A 20,374-nucleotide genomic window follows, 5' to 3' on the forward strand; every position below is an offset into this window, starting at 1 on the left:
TGTATTCAGAATACACTTGTGAGGTAAGCATATAGTAGTTATCCCCATTTTACTTCCCTGCCTCACAAGTGGGTTTTGAGGAAAAAGTCAAAAATTTGTGACTGGCTCAGATGCTCTGGCAAGGAGCATTGTGAAAGTGTGTGATTGTGTGTGTATTTAGGAAAAAATCAATCCATCTAAACAACTCCTCAAAACATGAGTCTCACTACATTGCTGAAATAGGTCAAGATTTTCCTAAACAGATGCTTAAAGTTAGGCTTCTGAGTCCATATTTAGGGACCTAAATAAGTGACCTGACTTTCAGAAGTGTCGATTATTGCTTATGTTAACTTTTGTAGCTGTCAAGTTTGTGTTTCTTTGAAACATAGCAAATTCTAATGAGATATTAACCAGTAGGAAACCATTTGTAGTGATATTTGTAGAGATCTCTGTGACCTTTCAGTAAACTGGGAAATAAATTAATCTATGGTAACAAGCTTTTGAGAGCCAAAAATGCCAAAAATTTACCTTGGGTTGAGGGTACTTTAACCTACTAAAATACATAGTTCATTATTGTCTTAACCTCAGTCCCTGTTCTTGGTGGGCTGGGGAAGTGCTGGAAGATGGGGTTAGTTATAGGTTCTCCTGCAAAATAGTTTTCAAGGCTATAGTGGTGGGTTTCAAATATATTTAGCTGCTGTATTAACTTAGTCTTATTTCTCAAATTTATAATTTTTGGTAAGCATTGCAAACCCTTTATATAGTAGCCAGACAAACAGGAGAGCATACAGCTTGTTAGGAGGGTGTAGACTCTGAAGTTTTTGTTTTGTTTTGTTTTTAAATGTTAGGGAAGTCCATCCTGATCAATTGGCTTACATTTTAGGGATGCTTTGGTAAGAAAAAGGGCTAGAGGCTTACCTTTTTAATTATATTTTAGAATTTGCTGGAACCTTATGGACCATTCTTATGTGCTTAATTCTCCAATGAGTAATTTCATAAATGTATTTCCCAGCCTCCTTGAACTCATATACTTTAAAGCCAGAAGGGACCATCATGGTCTTCTACTCTGACCTCCCTGCATTTGGCAGGCCATGGAACCTCACCCACCCACTCCTGTAATAGACCCATAACCTCTGGCTGAATTACTGAAGTCCTCAAATCATGTTTTAAAGACTTCAAGTTACCACCATTTACGCTAGTTTAAACTTGCAAGTGACCATGTCCCATGCTGTAGAGACAGGCAAAAAAAACCCCAGGGACTCTGCCAATCTGACCATGGGGAAAGTTCGTTCCCGACCCCAGGTATGGCAGTCAGTTGGACCTTGAACATTTTGGCAAGACCCAACAACAAGACACCTGGGAAAGAATCCTCTGTAGCAGGGGTTCTCAACCTTTTTCTGTCTGAGGCCCCACTCGATATATAAAAACTCCAGGATCCAGCAGGGGCAGGGGATTCTCGGGGCAGGGGCCTTGGGCATAGGCGTAGTTTGACTTCTATTTTTTGGTGGGGGGAAGGGGCCAGCAGGGCTCAAGCCACCTCCACATGATGGGGTCCAGGGAGGGAGTGCCACCTCCATTCCCTGACTCACCGCAGCAGGCTATCCAGCCTGTCTGTGTTTTGGGGGGTGCACAACCAAATATTATAACTCCAAGGTGGGGGGCTTAACTCAAAAAGTCTGAAAACAGTTTAGGGTGCAGCGAAGTGGGTAGCTGGGGGCTATGTGCAGACAGGAAGTGGCTGTGCATGTGGTGGGAGTACTAGGGGCTATGTGTGGGTAGGGGGTAGCTCAGGGTGCAGGGAGGTGTAGCTCAGGGTATAGGGAGAGGGGTATTAGGAGCTATGTGCTGGGAGGACTCCCCTGCGGTTCCTGTTCCCAGAGAGGTCTGCTGGCCGCGGAGCCGCGTCTCTCCACCCAGGCAGGCTCTTACTGGCTGCCTCTGCGGGAGCAAAGGAGGCTGGGACCTGAGGAGCAACTTCAACCTGGGGCACCAGCAGGGGAAGAGGGAATGCTACCGCTGCCTGCTCCATAGCACCACCCAGAGCAGCAGCTGCCCCGCAGTGCCCGGCTCTGGCTTCCTGCCTCCGACCTGGCCAGGGAGCAGGGAGAGGAGATTGTGGGGTGAAGGTGTGGAGCTGCCCCCTGGAATGCTGTGCTCTTGCACTGCAGTTTTTTGGGAGGCAATGCCCTTTATGTCCCCAACTCTGCCCATGGACTCAGGGCTTCTGCCCCTCAGGGAGCACCAGGGCTCGGGGCTCCGGGATTCAGGGCCTTCCCCCCCCCGCCTCCCAGCTTCAGCTCCCCAGGGGGCACCGGGGATCGGGGATTCAGCCCCCTGGGGGGCGCCAGGGATTGGGGCTTCAGCCCCATGGCGGGCAACAGGGATCAGGGCTCTAGCTGCAGGGCCTCGCAGCCCTCTTGAAAGGGCTGGCGGACCCACAGTTGAGAACCGCTGCTCTGTAGTACTCAGAGGTCTTCCCATGTAGTATCCAATCGCTAGCCATTGGGGATATTTGCTACTAGCAATCGCAGATTATCCATATGCCATTGTAGGCAGTCTGATCATAACATCCCCTGTATAAACTGATCAAGCTCAGTCTTGAAGCCAGCTAGGTTTTTTGCCCCCCGCTGCTCTCCTTATTGGTCTTGGGTACTGTATCTTGCTGAGATCTTAAAAATAAGCTTCATTTGGAGTTTCTAAAATAGCTGTGTTTTGATATGAGGTATATGGCAAAAAGGATAGGGAGAATTTTTAAAAGATTATTACCAGCTGTTTGACTTCTCAAGTTCCATATTGCAAAAATACGGATCAGACTTTCAAAATTTGAGGTGCATGTGACTTTTTTTCCTAGGACTTTAGAGAGCGGCTAAAATTGGGCAGCATGTATAAACCTTCGCTATGGAGAGAGATTTTCTCATTACTGTCCAACAATTTCATAATTGCCTGCCTTTTGTCTGACTTCATTATAAATGGCTTCTGAAATGCTTTGTTATCCATAAATAAACAAAACACCAATGACCTTCTGCATGTCTTGGATTAATTCTTCCCCTCTCCCCCCTCCCAACTGCTTCTCACATCATGTGATGCATTCTGGGGTACTATCTAATCAGATGGATAGGAGTAGTGGGCCTGTTTCCAGTGTCTTTAGTTGACTTCTTTCCAAATTACCCCAGTTCCTTTTGCTGATTCCAAGCACTATGAGATCCAACGGCTTGCTTAACTTACTGGTCACTGCTTCAGTCATGTACTCTACAAGTCACTAACAATTCAGAGTGAATGGTCTTGTGCTCTCCCGCTCCAAATAAACATTGCTGCCATGAATAAAGAATTCAGAGCACCTTAGTGAAAAACACTAGATTTCTGTGATTTTTATACAGATGCATTCAATGAATTGCAGATCAATAAACTTCCTTCTTGGCTCCTTCCATTTGAACCCATAAGTCAGACTATTGATCTGGCCTTAATTTAACATTTTTATTTTTAAGTGCTTGAAATCCACATCTCACATTTTTTAGTTTAGTGAAGCTTCTGAAATGGGATCGTTCTGGTAGTAAGTATTTGCATTTGGGACTTGTAGCAGCAACATTGTTAAAGCACCCCACTGAATTTAGGTTGGCTCATGCTCATTGCTGTTCTGCAGATCTTGCCAAAGCAAGATGGAGAGCTATATGTTGGTCTTAGAACTATTGATGTGCATTGAAAATGCTGCCCTTTCATGATGTGTCATTCTGGCATTCCTACGTAAGCATTTAATTACTTCTAAAATTTGCTGGTAATGTTTGAGGTTTCATCATGTGGATATATGTCTCAACCAAGTGAATCTAATAAACCACAATTGTTTTTCTTTCACTCTGTTTGTTTTAGCTAAGATGCAGCAGAAAAGCATAAGAAAAACCTTTCAAATATGATTCGCTCATATTTTGGGGGAATAAAGTTTAACTTATTTGGCTTGTCAATTTAACTTCAGTTTCGGTGGGGAAAATTGTCTTTTGCTACAGACTACTCCTACCAGATTTCTAGCCAGAATTGCATTTCTTCTGGATTTTAGAGAGAGGAAGAAAATTGTATTTATAATGGACACCATGATTCCACCCAGTCTGTGATATAGCTGTGACCACCCCATGGGACACTGCAAATCACACACTACTCAGTATTAAGCAACTATAATGCTACAATTACTCCTTGCTCTTCCATAGTTGGATACAAATGTTTGTCATAGTTGGATACACATAATGGCAGAATTTCGTTTTTCTGTATAAATTGCCATCTTCTTTTTCATTAACCACTTATTTCTGAGAAGGGATAGGTGGAATGGCACTTGCACAAAGTGCATGTTAGCCCTGTCCAAGCCACAAGTTGGTGAATCAGCACATGTGTGAAACCACAAAGGAGCCAGCCCTAAATGGACCCCAGTCCTCTGCTTAAAAAAGGAAACAATTATTGGAACTAAACAATGTTGCCATTTTTATTTTTAGGTTTGCTGGCATGGGTAATCTCATTAAAGTGCTAACCAGGGACATAGACCACAATGCAGCACATTTTTTCTTGGATTTTGAAAGTAAGTCTTTCAGCCCTTCGCAGCTGGTGCATTTTAAAATGGTCACGGTAGGATTGCATGTACCCTCCACCACCGTGAAGGCGGAGGGAACAGCAGTTGCAAAAGCACAGTCTGAGAAAGGGTTGCATGTTTTGTTTTTGTTTTTTCAGTAGAGGCAAGCCACCATCATGCTACTATGTAATTCTTGATTTTCATGTGCTTAATCATTTTGGGTCTCTCTGGTCAGTGATGTCCTTTCATCTGTCTGCAAATCAACTAGCCTTACAATGAAAAATTCTGTCAGTGTGCCATAGTGAAATGTACAGACTTTTATGAAGGAACAGTAAAATCCCTGTCTGATTCCAACTTGTTCATTCATAGCAGGGCTAGTATTGTTTTTACCCAGGATTTAAAGTCATGAATGGAAGTGAATTCGGGCGTCACACCTGTTAATTTTCAGGTGCATTACCTAAAGATCACAGGATCTCTAGGATCACATATGGTGCTATGTTGTTTTTTGTACACATTAAACTGAAATGAAAAACTGTCCAGATGCAGGTTTCTATGATGTTTCTCCTTTAACAAAATTGTAAAGGAAAAAAAGAAAGCTCTCCACCCCTCCACATCATCAAACGCAGTCTGGGTCAATATTAACATAGTAGCCATGCTGCATATAGGATACTTACCCTTGAAGGCACAGACACTTGCTCAGGACACTGGCTCAGTGAGATGGAATTTATTCACTTATAAAGCCTTCAGTTGGAGCTCTTCTTTTTCACAGGAGAGACTATGAAGATGTGGGTGACATATGTCTGTCACTTTTTACAGGAAATCCACACTGCATCTCTGGGATCACCAGTTGTACATCCTTGGAGGTGGGGATCACCCTCCACCAGCATGCACCATAGCAGGAACCTGAAGGATGCTTTTATATCTGATGGAACTGTTTGGACTCCCCAGGCCCCTCCTCCCCACCTTCATTCTACTATATTTGGGCTGTTCCTTCTTATAAAGGGATATTCTCTTTTCTCTCATTCTTGTCTCGACAGGTACCTTAACATGGGGAACCTTCTTAAAGTTTTGACATGCACAGACCTTGAGCAGGGGCCAAATTTTTTCCTTGATTTTGAAAGTGAGAAGATGATTTTATATATCTATTTCTCTTTGCCTGCAGTAGACTGCATTTATGTCTCATGCTAAACATATGTCTTCACTTTGCCATCCTTCTAACTACTTTGCATGACCGAGTTATGAATACTTTTGTGAACAATTGGAAAGTAAAATAATTGTCAATATCCCACTATATTTATATTAACAAAGGTAAGCTTGTCTTTTTTTTAAAAAAAGGGAAGCCAGAAGTGAGTTTGTCTTAGCGATCGCTTTTGATATTACATTGTCTGGGATCTGACATGCTTTTGTGCCTTTTCTAGACATTAATACATTTTAAAGAAAATATCTGCCCCTTATGTTATGCCTTGTAAATTTGAGACTTCACTAATTGTAAAACCTGCACATATAATGGTCCATTCATCCCTTTAAAAAAACCCAAAACATTTAAGTATATAGAGGTAAATAATCCTCTCAATATGTCATAACTTAAAAAGAATTGTAGAATGACTTGCCAAAACTAGCTTACAGATTCCAGAACTAGAATACTAATGTGAATCCAGTCTTCCACACTATACCAATATATACTGAAACAATCGTTGGTATGCTAACCATGCTAATCAGTTCACAAAAGCCATTCATAACTCTCTAACAGCAGCATGTTAAAGGTGCATTACATGTGAACCTAACTTGACTAAGCACAGAAGTGCTTCCTACAGTTCATCAAAAAAAAACCCCCAAAATCTACATGCAGAACTTTAGTAATTTTTAGCAAAGAAAAAAATCTCCTTTCCTGATCAGTGCCAAATGTCCTGAAAGGTTCACATATCTTTTAATTATTTCTGCTTTTTGTTTGTTCCACACTGCATGATGTAATATGGGCTAAAAATGGCAGGTAAGTGTTATTGGCTGCTGCTGTGCATGTTTAACTGCTTTGCTTTTGGCTATTATTTAACTTCCCAGATGTGCACCAAAGCACATGAAAAAAAGCAAACTAATGCTGTTAGTCTGTGGGGAAAGAGAGTTGCCCTTTTAGTAAAATATAATCAATAATATGTAACTGAAATATTAAGAGAGCAAATATTGATATAGCGTAAATATGAAGTGCACTCTCCATTTTTTTAGATTTCCCCTTTTTGCCAAAACAATGCCATCTTGGTTGTATTGGTTTTAATGTGAAAAAACTAGTTTAAAAAGTTAAATTTAATCTTTAAAACAGTAGAAGAATAATTAATTCTAAACTTGCCTTTTATTGTTGACATTTACAAGTATTGACTTTCCTGAATATATTTACGTTCCTTACAATATCTTGGCATAGCTGCCTTTTATGTATGATTTCTTTGGTTTACTGTTTTTTTTAATTTTCTTTAATATTATTAATATACTTTATGAATTATCATGTCTCAGGACAGTAAAATATTAACTGTGGGAGCTTTTGAGTTGTGTATCAGAATGTTGGAATAAAGATGCACTCCACACGCTCTAGACTATTTAATAGCACTTCATCAAATGACTTTAGTGGTAAGAATCATACATCCAGCAAACTTAAAATGTGATAAAAATCTGTGCTAAGTTTTTAAAATGTTTTGACCTTTTAAAATGATCAGTTCTATTGCAAAGTGCATGTTTTCAGCATGAAAAAGGGTAATTGGCATGGGGATAAGCAGGTTGCTGACACAAAGTGTTTACATATGCAATCAAATGAAGCAGCTTATATTATGGCTGGGTTTTAGGTCATGTATTTTGTTCATTTTGAACTTGCATTTGGTTCTACTGCTGTACTTCGTGTCCGTGCCTCTCTATTCTCTCTGTTCTGTTTCAGATGGCTTGCATTTACAGAATCTTGGCTTTGATACAGTCAAGATCTTATACTTCAAGATTTGGCACTTGATCTTTTGATAAACTTAATGTCGTGTTTTATGTGGGCAAGTGAGGAAGCTTCATATTAAATACAAATTTGCTAGCTGCTGTGTTTATTTGGCCTATCAGTGTTACAGAACAAGCTACTTTTGGGTTGTTGTTCCATATAATTCAAGCCTATAAACACACTTCACAATGACCTCTTGAAAAGGTTAGTTGTTAAACACCCATATTATCAGAGAATGCAGTACACAGCACAAAGTTAATCTCCATAAGGTTTACTAAGGATACGTGGTGAACCTGAAAGACGTAGTATGGATTTGTACGCCAGTCTCTGAGACTTCCAGACTTAATTTTGTTTGGTGCTAGATTTCACTGATAGTAATCTCATTGGCTTTCAGAGAATGCAAAGAGAGAATATCAAGAAAGTTAGTATGATGGGCTGTCGGCTCTCCCTTTAGATATTGTCAGTGTGTTGCAACACTGGTGGTTTTAAACTCAGCATTGTCGTAATACTCCTTAAATATCTGAAAACCAATAGTAGCCTTTTGTTTTCTACTTGTGTCCATGCACTAGGGTGACCAGATGTCCCGGTTTTATAGGAACAGTCCCGATATTTTGGGCTTTTTCTTATATAGGCGCCTATTACCTCCCACCCCGTCCCGATTTTTCACACTTGCTGTCTGGTCACCCTACCGGGCACCAACATTCTAAGACCACCAGTGTAAGGGGCACAGCTACGGTGGGGACAGTATGATGTGGTTATTTGTGAAAACACGCACAGGAGTCGTTGCAACAGGGCAGTAGAGGGTGATGACAGTGGACCTTATAGGTTGGTGTAATTGCTCCAAAAGAGCAAATATTGATTAGTACTCAACAAGTAAAGTTGAAAAACAAATAGAATCCAGAGTCCTCAAATCTTGATGTAAAGACTTCACGTTACAGAGAATCCACCATCTACTCTAGTTAAAGCCAGAAAGTGACTTATGGCCCATGCTGCAGAGGAAGGCAACCCCCACCCACCAGGGTCTCTACCAATATGACCTGGGGGAAAATTCCTTTCTGACCCTCAAATATGATCAGTTAGACCCTGAGCATATGGGTGAGACCCACCAGCCAAACACCTGGAAAAGAGCTCCCTATGGTGACTCAGAGCCCTTCCCATCTAGTGTCCCATCTGCAACCGTTGGAGATATTTCCTAATAGCAGTTGTGGATGGGCCGTATGCCGTTGAGCAATCCCCTCCATAAACTGCTCAAACTTGAAACCAGTTAGGTGTTTTGCCCCCACTGTTCCAGAACTTCACTCCTCTGATGGTTACAAACCTTCATCTAATTTCAAGCTTAAACTCGTTGATTGTCAGTTTATATGCATTTGTTCTTGTGCCACCATTGACCCTTAACTTAAACACTGGGAAGGGAGAAGAGTTATTTATTGCTCCCTGTAGCCTTTCTTTTGTTGAGCTAAACAAGCCAAGCTCCTTAAGTCTCCTCTGGCAAGATAGGTTCTCCATTCTTCTGATCGTCTTAGTAGCCCCTCTCTGCGCCTGTTCCATTTTGAATTCATCCTTCTTAAAAATGGGAGACCAGAATTGCACACGGTATTCCAGAGGAGATCTCACCCATGCTTTGTATAATGGTAATAACACTTTCCTATCTCTACAAAAAATACTTCATCTGCTACATCCAATGATTTCATTAGTCTTTTCCATGGCCACATCACATTGGCGGCTCATAGTCATCCTGTAATTGACCAATAAACCCATGTCTTTGCCCTTCCCTGTTGCTTCCAACTGATACATCCCTAGTTTATAGCAGAAACTCCTGTTGTTAGTCCCTAAGTGCATAACCTTGCACTTTGCACTACTAAATTTCATTCCATTTCTATTACTCCAGTTTTGCAGGTCATCCAAATCTTCTTGTATGATATTCTGGTCCTCCTCTGGATTGGCAGTACCTCCCAACTTTGTGTCATCCGCAGATTTCATTAGCAAACTCCCCTTTTGTGACGAGATCATTAATGAATAAGATGGGTCCAAGGATGGATCCCTGAGGGAACTCCACTAGTAATTTCCCTTCAGCCTGACAGTTCTCTTTTCAGTATGACCTATTGTAGTCTTCCCTTTAACTAGTTCTCGCGTTAATCCCCATCTTCTCCAAATCAACTAATTTCCATGTGGAACTGTATCAAATGATTTACTGAAAATCAGATTGATTAGATCTACTGCATTTCCTTTGTCTAGAAAATTGGTTATCTTCTCAAAGAATGAAATCAGGTTGGTCTGGCATGATCTACCTTTTGTAAAACCATGTTCTTTTTATCCCAGTCACCCTTTACCTCTGTCTTTAACTACTCTCTCTTTCAAAATTTGTTCTAAGACTTCGCATACAATGGAGGTCAAATTAAGGGGCCTGTAGTTTCCTGGATCACTGTTCTTTTCCTTTTTTTAAATATAAGTACTATATTTGCAATTCTCCGGTCATAAAGTTATGACCCGGGGTCCTGGATTCATTAAAAATCCTTCCTGTTGGGATTGCAATTTCATGTGCCAGTTCCTTGAATAATGTCCATCTAAGAATATTAAGGTCCCCCAATTCGGTTCCATTAAGCTGTTTGAGTTTGGCTTCACACAGGATGTGGTAACTTCTACTTCCATATCCTCATGCCCAGTAGTCACCCTACCTCTGTCCTCAAGCACCTCATTATTCTTATTAAAAATTGAGGCAAAGTTTTCATTCAGATTTTGGGTCATGTCTAGATTATTTTTAATCTCCACCTCATCCTAAGTGTTCAGTGGTCCCACTCCTTCTTTCCTTGTTTTCTTTTTATGTGTATCACTGAAGAACCTTTTACAGATGGTTTTAATTTCCTACACAAGGTCAAGTTCTGCTTGGCTTTTGGCAGTTTTCACTTTCCCTACATTTTCTGACCTCCAAGAGATCCTTGCTGATCCATCTCTTCTTCCATTCTTTGTAGACTTTCTGCTTTCTCTTAATAACCTATTTAAGGTGTTTGTTCATCCAGTTAGGTCTGCAACCTTTCCCTACAATTTTTTCCCCTTGCTTGGGATGCAATCTTCAGATAGTTTCTGCAACTTTGATTTAAAGTAATTCCAAGCCTTCTTCACAATCAGATCCTTGAGTTCTTTAGTCCAGTCCACTTCCCTAATTCCCTTAATATTTTAAAGTTAGCCCTTTTGAAATCAAGGACCTTAGTTGAAGATCTATTTTTGTTTATCTTTCTGTTTAATTTAAACTGAATTAACTCTTGATCACTTGAACTAAGGCTATGGCTAAACTGCGGAGCTTACAGCAGTGCCGTTGCACCTGTGCAGCTGCACCGCTGTAACACTGCTAGTGCAGACACTCTAAACTGATAGGAGCGAAGTCTCCCATCAACTTAATTACTCCAGCCCCCGCGAGTGGCAGTAGAAGCTCTCCAACTGACATAGCTCTGTACACACCGACGCTTAAGTCGGTGTAATTTACGTCGCTCAGAGAGGTGGCTTATTCACACCCCGAGTGATGTATGTTATACCACAGTAAGTTGTAGTGTGCACATAGCTTTTGATTGATCGACCCGGGTGCAACAGTTCTTGTTGGGTAGCATAAAGCCTTCCACCAGAGCAACCTACCGGGTTAAGTGGAAAAGATTCACGTGCTGGGCTTTGGATCAGCATATCCGGGCCTCGCTGCAAGTGATTCTGGACTGTCTTCTGCACCTCAAACTTCAGGTCTTGTCCCTGTCGTCTATCAGGGTCCACCTGACTGCTTTTTCGGCTTTCCACCCTCCATTCCAAGGCAGGTCGGTCTTCGCTCAAGACATGACGGCCCAGTTCTTGAAAGGTCTGGAACATCTTTACCCTCATGTCCGGGATCCTGTCCCTCCCTGGGATTTGAGTCTCATGCTGTCAAGGCTCATGGAGCTTCCCTTCTAATCTCTGGCTTGCTGCTCTCTTCTCCTTGTCTCCTGGAAGTTTGCGTTTCTGGTGGCGGTTATGTCCTACAAAGATAAGGTCCAGCTCCAGCCGCACCTGATGTTCCTGCCCAAGGTAGTTTCCCAGTTTCATACCGGCCAGGACATTTTCTTACCGGTCTTTTTTCTGAAACCCCATAAATCTGAAGAGAAGCGCAGGTTACACGCCTTGGATGTCCAGAGAGCACTGGCCATATATATCGATAGGACATGGTTGTTCCGTAAGTCAACACAACTGTTCGTAGCAGACTGGAAGAAAGGTCGCCCTGTGTCTGCTCAAAGAATTTCATCCTGGATCACAGCCTGCATCCAATACTGCTACGAGCTGGCGAGTTTGCCTCCACCAGCAAGAGCCAAAACACACTCGACTAGAGCACAAGCAGCATCTGCGGCCTTCTTAGCCCAGGTGCTGATCCAGGAGATCTGTAGAGCTGCTACCTGATCGTCTGTCCACACATTTACGTCCCATTATGCGCTGACCCAGCAGGCCCAGGATGATGCTGGCCTCTATGATAATTCTCTGTCTATTCGGTTACCCGCCCTCCTGCCCCTCTATCGTATCTGCCAGCAAGAAGGAACTGAGAGAGCATAGGTTCAGCAGCGCCTGATGTACCGGTGCATGAGTGCAGCACTCAAGGGGGCGCCACTGCTGGCCCTATGGATACTGCTAAGGCAAAAAATCTCTTGACACCTGTGCACGTGGGCACGCGCACACCTAGAATAGAATGGACATGAGCACAACATCTCAAAGAACAACAGTTATGAGAAGTGGGTAACGTTTTTTCTGTGAGATCCTCAGTATTTACCAATACTAAATCAAAAATGGCTTCTCCACTTGTTGTTTCATGACTATTCGGTGAAAAAATCTGTCAGCTATCACATCCAGGAATATCTGGTTTGTACCATTTGTCCTCCAACCTATATCTGGGAAATTAAAGTTTCCCATAATCACACAATTCTCAGTAGTATTTATTTATGCACTATTCTACTGGAGCCTTTGTTACCTTTCTTTCCCTAAGTGATTTTGATCCAAACAAATTCAATTTTTTCCATTCCATCACTTCTAATTCCTTTATAGCCTACCTCATCATTAATATACAATGCTACTCAACCTCCTTTCCCTTTATTTGTCTTTTTCGAACAGCACATACCCTTCAATACCTGTTTTCCAGTCATGACTATTATTCTATCATGTTTCCGTTTTCCCTATAATATCTGGTTTCACTTCCTGCACCAGTAATTCGAATTCCTCCTTTTTGTTACCTGTGTTTGTTGCATTGGTGTACAGACATCTTAGTTGTTTCTGCTTGGCCTATTGACACAGTTTCCTGTTGTTGTCTATTTTCCTACCCTCTGTTGTTCCTTTCTCCATCTTTTACTTACTTTTCCTACCATTCAGTATTAGCATCACGTGTGGAGATAACATGAGGATCTCCCAACTGTCTCCCCAAAATTCCTAGTTGAAAGCTTTTTATCAGTTGTCCCAACCTCTATCCCAGAAGTTATTTCCCTTCCTGTTCAGGTGGAGTTCATCCCATAATAACAGTTCTCTGTCTGTGAATGCCTCCCAGTGATTGAATGTCCCAAAGCCCTCCTTATAGCACCACTGGCTAAGCCATTTGTTGATAACCATAATCTTGTCTCACCTTCTCTCTCCTCTTCTAGGGACAGGTAGAATCCCACTGTAGATCATCTGAGCCTCCGTTTCTTTGAGTGCCTTCCCCAGCCTGGCACAGATTTTTGCTGGGACGCATCAAACAGTATCATTTGTTCTGATATGAAGGACAATCAGTGGATTCTTTCGCACTCCCATTAGGATCTTCTTTAGCCTCAGGACCACATCCTGTATCTTAACTCCTGGCAGACAACACACCTTTCTGTTCTTGAGATCAGCTCTGGTTACAGGCCTGTCTGTTCCTCCCCTTAGTAGGGAGTCCCCAGTTACGTAGACCTGCCCCTTCCTGGTGTGGGTGCAATTCTCCAGCCTTCCCCCTTCTGTTCTTTCTAGCAGCAAGTCTTCTTGTCTTGTTATCACTTGCAGTCTTTTGTGCATCATCCTCTTTCTTTCTGGGACTCTGAATTCTGGCTATCTCCATTGTCGTTCCCTCTTATTGTAGGATTAGCTCTTCTTCTCTTCTCCCTTGCTCTCTCATCTTGTTACTGCCTGTCTCTTCAGTTTATGTTCCAACTCAGTAAGCTGTTCATACATGCTGAACATAAAAAGTAAGCTATTCATATCTATTTCTCCTTCGCTAGCCAGTCTTTTCCTCTGACTTGTTCTCATAGTCACGTGCTTCCACTGGCCACTTTCCTCATTCAGCAGTCTACCTCACAGTCCTCTGGTCCAGCATCCATCTCCAAGACTTGAGGTTTCCCTTCAACGTCCTCTCTCCTTCCTCCATCATCCACTCCAAGCCTCTTCAAAACTGAACCATAGTTTCTAGCTGTGTCTCCAAACCTCAGATCTTCAGGTAGCACTTTTATACAAGCAAAGCAGCTTCCAGATACCTACTCCAGAATAAGGTAAATACCATGGCTTCCACATCCAGTCATCTTAATTGTTTCTTCCCTTCTTTGGGTCACTAGCACTGCTGTCTCTGTAGCTGTCATAGCTTTCCTTCCTAAGCTCCTGTCAAGAAGAGTGGGAACCCTCCCCCTGTCTGTCTCTCTCCCCTACAAACTCCTACTCAACCTCCCTTTTTTACAGCTCTTCTTGCTGGTTCCTGTGCTGCTACTTCTGGGGAGAATATTTCACAGTACAATAGAACTTGCCATTAGGGAAGTATTTACTGATATGCAGCGTAAATTATTTGTTGCTCAGTTTCATTGTTCAAACTATCCTAAATAATCCCTCTCCCTCTTAAGTTAGATTCACTTCTGGCACTAGAATGGGCATCCACATCCCCCCTACTTGATACACTGTCTGTCATACTCTTATGTACTGTCCTTCAGCCAATATTCAGCCCATGTGACAGTACTCATATTCCTACTAGTTCTTATTACTTCAGTGCAATACTGTATAGCTTTTCTGAACTCTTAGATATATATTGAATCTAGTGCATTCCCATACCAATTACATTTTAAAATTCATTGAAGGTTAGCTCTAAAAGGACTCATCAGTTGCTTGAAACAACTGGGCCAGTCTTTCTAGTTTATAATCTAGAAATATAGATTCATAGAGTTCAAGTCCTGAAGTGAACATTGTGATCATCTAGTCTGGGGCGGACAAACTTGGCCGCCCCGACCCCTATCCACACACACCCGCCCCCAACCACCACCACGAACTCACTAATACTCTATCCAGCCACCCCTGCTCCCTTCCCCTTTACTGCACTGCCTGGAGCACTGGTGGCTGGGGGCACTACAGCCGGGCTGCCCAGAGCACCAGGACAGGCAGCCGTGCCACCCAGCTGGAGCCAGCCACGCCACCATGCAGCACAGAGCACCGGGTCAGGCCGCAGCTCTGCAACTGCACTGCCCAGCATGAGCTCGCAGCCCTGCTGCCCAGAGCATTGCGCTGATGGCGCAGTGAGCTGAGGCTGCGGGGGAGGAGGAACAGCAGGGGAGGGGCCGGGGGCTCGCCTCCCGGGCCAGGAGCTCAGGGCCAGGCAGGAGGGTCCCGCGGGCCGTAGTTTGCCCACCTCTGATCTAGTCTGACTTCCTGTAAAGCACAGGCCATAGAACTTCCCCAAAATAATTCCTGGGGCACATCTTTTAGAAAATCATCTGATATTTATTTTAAAATTCTGAGTAATGGAAAATCCACCACAATCCTTGGTAAAACGTTTCAGTGGTTTACTACTCTCACCTTTAAAAATTTACACCTTCTTTGCAGTCTAAATTTGTTTAGTTTCAATTTCCAGCCATTGGGTCATGTTATACCTCTCTCTGCTAAACTGAAGAACCCATTATTAAATATTTGTTCCCCATGTAAGTACTTGTAAACTGTAATTGAGTCACCCCTTAACCTTCTCTTGGTTAAACTAAATAGATTAAGCTCTTTGACTCTATCATGATACATGGTGTTTTCTAATACTTTAATCATTCTCATGGCTCTTCTCTGAGTCCTCTCTAATTTATTAACATCCTTCTTGAAGTATGGGCACCATACCTGGGCACAGTATTCCAGCAGTGGTCACACCAGTGCCAAATATTGAGATAAAATAACCTCTCTACTATTCAAGTTTCCCCTGTCTATGCATCCCAGGACTTCATTGGTAATAGCAAGTATAAGGTGAAGTTAGCCTGTTTACCTGAAAGATCTAAGGTTGTAATTTCCCCCAGAAACAAATGACAACCTCAACCATTTAAACATTGCAAAACTTTTGGTGTTTTTGCTGTCATCAGGTGTTACAAGGGAAATGTAGAATCCTGGTCTTGTCATATAAGCAAGAGTGGGAGCTCTTTCAACTTTGCTTTAGAATGAATAATTGTATCAACCCCTCATCCTGTTCTGGGTGTATGACATAGATAAATTCAACCAGTCATTAAAGGATTGTCTTTAAAATGAACTGCGGCATAAATATCCTTCCTCCTCCTCGTTCACTGCCCACATCCTGAGGGAATGAGCTCCATAGCGAGAGACCCTTAACTGAAACAGCCCTACTTCCAATCCCCAGAGATGAGTATCTAGGTGGTATCACTTCAGATGACTTCAGAAACGAAGAGCACAATCTACCCTAATGCATCAACTCAGCATACCCATTCTGTGTAGAATTTCTGACATTGGCTAGTATCTTCACAAATCCTTCTACTACTCTGTCAGTGTCTAAAAGGAGCACCCTTTATAAGGAGGGTGAAGCAAGGAAGGGTAATGGAAAAGCTTTAAGGTTACAGGAGATGTATTCAGTATAAGAGAACCAAAGTGTCAAGTCTTGATTGAATTATTTAACAATGCAAATACTCTGGAATGCTACAGAGCTTTATATTAGACTATACTGTCCTATAGTATTTCATGTACTATAGCATTTCATGTTTGTACATGAACTGTTAATAGTAAACTGCTGCTTACCTGTCTGCTATTTTTATCTTAATTTCTTACAGCAGTCTTCAGCAGCTTTCGAAATTATAAATCTGACTTTTCTATGACAATCTCAAAAATGTTGGCCAGTTATTGCTGTAGTCAAGACCTAATCAATGTGGTGCTATTTTTTCCTTTTAAAAAGGGAGCAGCAAGCTTCCTTGTGTTCAGATACTTCTTAATATTGAAATGTTAAGTATTAATAAACTGTTACAAGGTCTACTTAGGTGCACTTGCTAACAATGCCCCATCTTTATGCACATAACATAGATGTCCTATTTTTGTGGTTTAACAAAACTGAGTATAACAAAACCAGATAGATAATGTGTGTGTAACCTTTTTATTCCATCATGATCCATGCATTAAAACTGTTTTCCACAATGTATAAAATTAACGGATGTACGCTCCAATTGATGGGTGGACTCATGGACCACCCATCAATTGTGGTCCATACTCATGGACCACAATGCACTTTATTTACATTTGTATAACTTAAAAGAAGCCATTTAAATAACCTACAAAGAATCAGGCAACATATCCCACGGAACACATTGGCTACAGCTACACATGCCTTGAGCTGCAAGGAGCCAGCTGGGGAAAGCAGCTATTCCAAACACTCTTCACTAATGTGCAGGCACCTGGTGTCCGTCACAAGGCAGCAGAGTCCTGCCAAAAGTGGAACAGAGTTCTGTGTCTCCTCTAGGACCACAGCAGCTTTGCTTGTCAAGTCCCATGGAGGGGAGAGCCAGGCGCAGGGGATCCCGTACTCCAGGGTGCCAGGCATTCCCTACAGCTTACGTACAACAGGCAGAAAACAGTCGGAAGAGCAGGAACTGCTACCCCAGCGGGCTGGCTTTATTTTGGAAGTTAGGCATTTGTATCATGGACAGAAGACCCTTTACTCTAATTTACCTTTAATGTGGTATTGATTAGTTACATTAAACTTGTACAGGCCTAGCTGCACCTAACACATGAAATATTAGCATTGGTGGTCAGTTGTTTACAGATAATCCTTACTAGAAAAATAATTTTTATTTGGTCAATATAATTACCTGGATTTTGTACTTTGAAAATCTTAGATTAATTTACTTTTGAAAGTTTATTTCCTAACTCATTTGCCAGTGTAGATAGCTAAGAAATAGAGTCAATGTTAAAGTTGCAGAGTTCAGAAGTAATGACCAGTTTCATTGGTCTGAATAGCTTTTCTTTCTGACACCATAATTACCAGTTAGGGATATAAAAGGAGCCAAAATTGTATTCTTTTATAACTTTTTTTTCTCACAATCTGATCTCACCTCAGGTAAATAATTTATGAAATAAAATGTTTGGATTAGGGATGATGCTCCTAAATATTAAAAAAAAACAAAACAAAAAAAAAACTTGTTAGACCACAAAAATATTACAACATTTCTTAAAACATATACATTGTTTTTATGAATTAGTTTTGTGTTTATTAGGCAAATATAGCATTACTTAAATGATACCCAGAGATGGAGAGTGTCTTATAGCTGAAAGAGAGAGATTTAAGTATCCTATTATGTGGGATAACAATATATCCCAATTATAGACAATATACAGGAGAATCTGCACAGGTGACTTTAACAGTTTTTTGCATCTGTCTTTGAGCTAATTACAATGGATCGTCTCATGACTAATTAGATTACTGGCTTTTAATCAGCATTTATATTTTAATATGTTCAGAACTGAAAATGTGCCCAGGGCTATAAAGAAAACACAAAAATACAATTCCTGCTCCAAAAACTTAAAATATATAAGTGTACAGTTTTTTAAAATGAAAGTAGATAAGACTACCTTATTTTGTAACACTTTTAGTGTATCCTTAATCAGTGTGTCTTTCCATAACTCACCTATGGCTCTTCCACTGAGTTCCTGCTGAATCCTAAAAGTGAGAATAAATCCTAGTATGGTTTGATAAATAAAAACATATTAAAACTTGTCAATTTTAATTAAAAAAAAACCCTTAAAATTGTAACTAACCATGGGTAATAATGTTTGGTAATCTGGAAGGTAAATTTAAGGTTTTAACATCCCCGCTGCCTGTAGACCTCATACACGAAAGATTCCAAATCCAAAAAATGATGGGGGAATATATACACAACTGTAGTTATCTTTGTAAAGTTTCTCAGAGATATAGTGGTAGCTTTATGCAGTAAATGGAATAATAGTTATACAAGAATTCATTAGGAACTTTGTCCTTTCGATCATGGTGGACTTCTTAAAAACTCACGCAGTTAAACAAATTATTTAATATGCTCTCCTACTGTTTAGATGCCCAGCCTACAGAATCTGAAAAGGAAATTTATAATCAGGTGAATGTAGTGCTAAAGGATGCAGAAGGAATCCTGGAAGACTTACAGTCATACAGAGGAGCTGGCCACGAAATACGAGAGGTAAAGCATCGTTAGATATTTTGCGATCATAACCTGGAACAGATAGATGAGCTAATTTTCAGCTTCTCTGGCAGGGCTATTGTATTAATAATCTGAAATGAAAATATTCTACTTTGAAATATGGTTCTACTCTAAAATGTTGTGATTTAAAAAAAATCACTGGCTACTATATCACTGGCTACTATATTTGTCTTCAGTAACTTTCATATTAAATGCACATAGTTGAGTAATTAAAAAGATGTTTCCTCTAAAGCTTTTATCTTAACAGGATTCTTGCTGCTGGATCTTGGGTCACTAGCCTGAGACAGAGATCTGCTTTCTGTGTGTATTCAATAACATTTGCTGACTTTACTGACTAAAACAACTTTTTCATTTTTGTTTACTATTGCAAGCTAACACAACTGTTGGAGACTATAGAAGATTTTTCTGACCACACATGTAATCGTTGTTAACTAAGCTGAAATTGCAGAATCTTTATTACTTATAATAATGCATGAGACAGAAAGAACATAGCTTGCCTTTCAGATTCATAGGTGAGTTTGCAGGACTAGCAGTTGGAGCTGTATTTTTGTTTGCTGGGAAAAATTGCTGTGCAAATCTTGAGAGACAAGAAATGCCCCCATAATACGTTTTAATAGTCTTATTTGAACTAGAGATTTGGGGGGGGGGTTCCCTCTCTAATAGCTTGTTCCAGTTGTTCCTTGCTTCCAATAAAACGGTGGCGCAGGCAGTCCTCCCATTCCTAGAGAATTCATAGTTCTCAGCTCAATGCACCATGCCCCAAAAGTATATGAAGTCCTATTGTCGTCCTGAGCCAGGCCAATATGACAACTGTTCTCCAGAGGTAACCCTACTGCAAGTAACTAAAGGTCTGTGGAAATTGCCCAGACCTGTTAACTAATTTTATATACCCATCACCATCAGTGGAGTTTAAAAAGGCACCACAAGGTACTTCTCTGGTCTGCTCTTAAGTCCAACTTATTTAAAAGAAAAATAGACAAGAAAAAAGTCAGACTTTGCAGACCTGAACAGCTCTTAATGCAAAGCTGAGCACAACCTCAGTGTTCGTAGATTCCAAGGCCAGAAGGGACCATTGTGATCATCTAGTCTGATCACCTGTGTAGCACTGGCCATAGAACTTTCCCAAAAATAATTCCTAGAGCAGATCTTTTAGAAAAATATCCAATCTTGATTTAAAAGTTCTCAATAATGGAGAATCCACCACAACCCTTGATCAATTGTTCCAATGGTTAATTAATCTCACTGTTAAAAAGTTATGCCTTATTTCCAGTCTAAATTTGTCGAGTTTCAGCTTCCAGCCATTGGATCGTGTTATACCTTTCTCTGCTAGATTGAAGAACCCATTATTAAATATTTGTACCCCGTGTAGATATTTATAGGCTGTAAACAAGTCACCCCTTAACTGTCTCTTTATTAAGCTAAATAGATAGACTCAAAAGCTAAGTCACTATACGGCATGTTTTC

General features: G+C 41.1%; 1 protein-coding gene across 4 annotated transcripts in view; it reads left to right on the forward strand.

The window, feature by feature from the left end:
* Positions 1-20,374, forward strand: part of CYRIB (CYFIP related Rac1 interactor B) — a 151,912-nt gene that overhangs the window by 106,521 nt on the left and 25,017 nt on the right. Inside the window, exons 2-4 of one of the 4 annotated variants that reach the window (XM_077809797.1) lie at positions 4,455-4,541; positions 5,566-5,648; positions 18,768-18,889. In XM_077809797.1, the coding sequence (XP_077665923.1) occupies positions 4,465-4,541; positions 5,566-5,648; positions 18,768-18,889 (282 nt within the window). In that variant the 5' untranslated portion in view covers positions 4,455-4,464. Of the gene's footprint in view, positions 1-4,454; positions 4,542-5,565; positions 5,649-18,767; positions 18,890-20,374 lie in introns of those variants that run through there. The other 3 variants (XM_077809795.1, XM_077809796.1, XM_077809794.1) reach the window with 3 other exon arrangements.

Source organism: Eretmochelys imbricata, chromosome 2 (assembly GCF_965152235.1).
Source record: "Eretmochelys imbricata isolate rEreImb1 chromosome 2, rEreImb1.hap1, whole genome shotgun sequence".
Taxonomy (NCBI): Eukaryota; Metazoa; Chordata; order Testudines; family Cheloniidae; genus Eretmochelys; species Eretmochelys imbricata.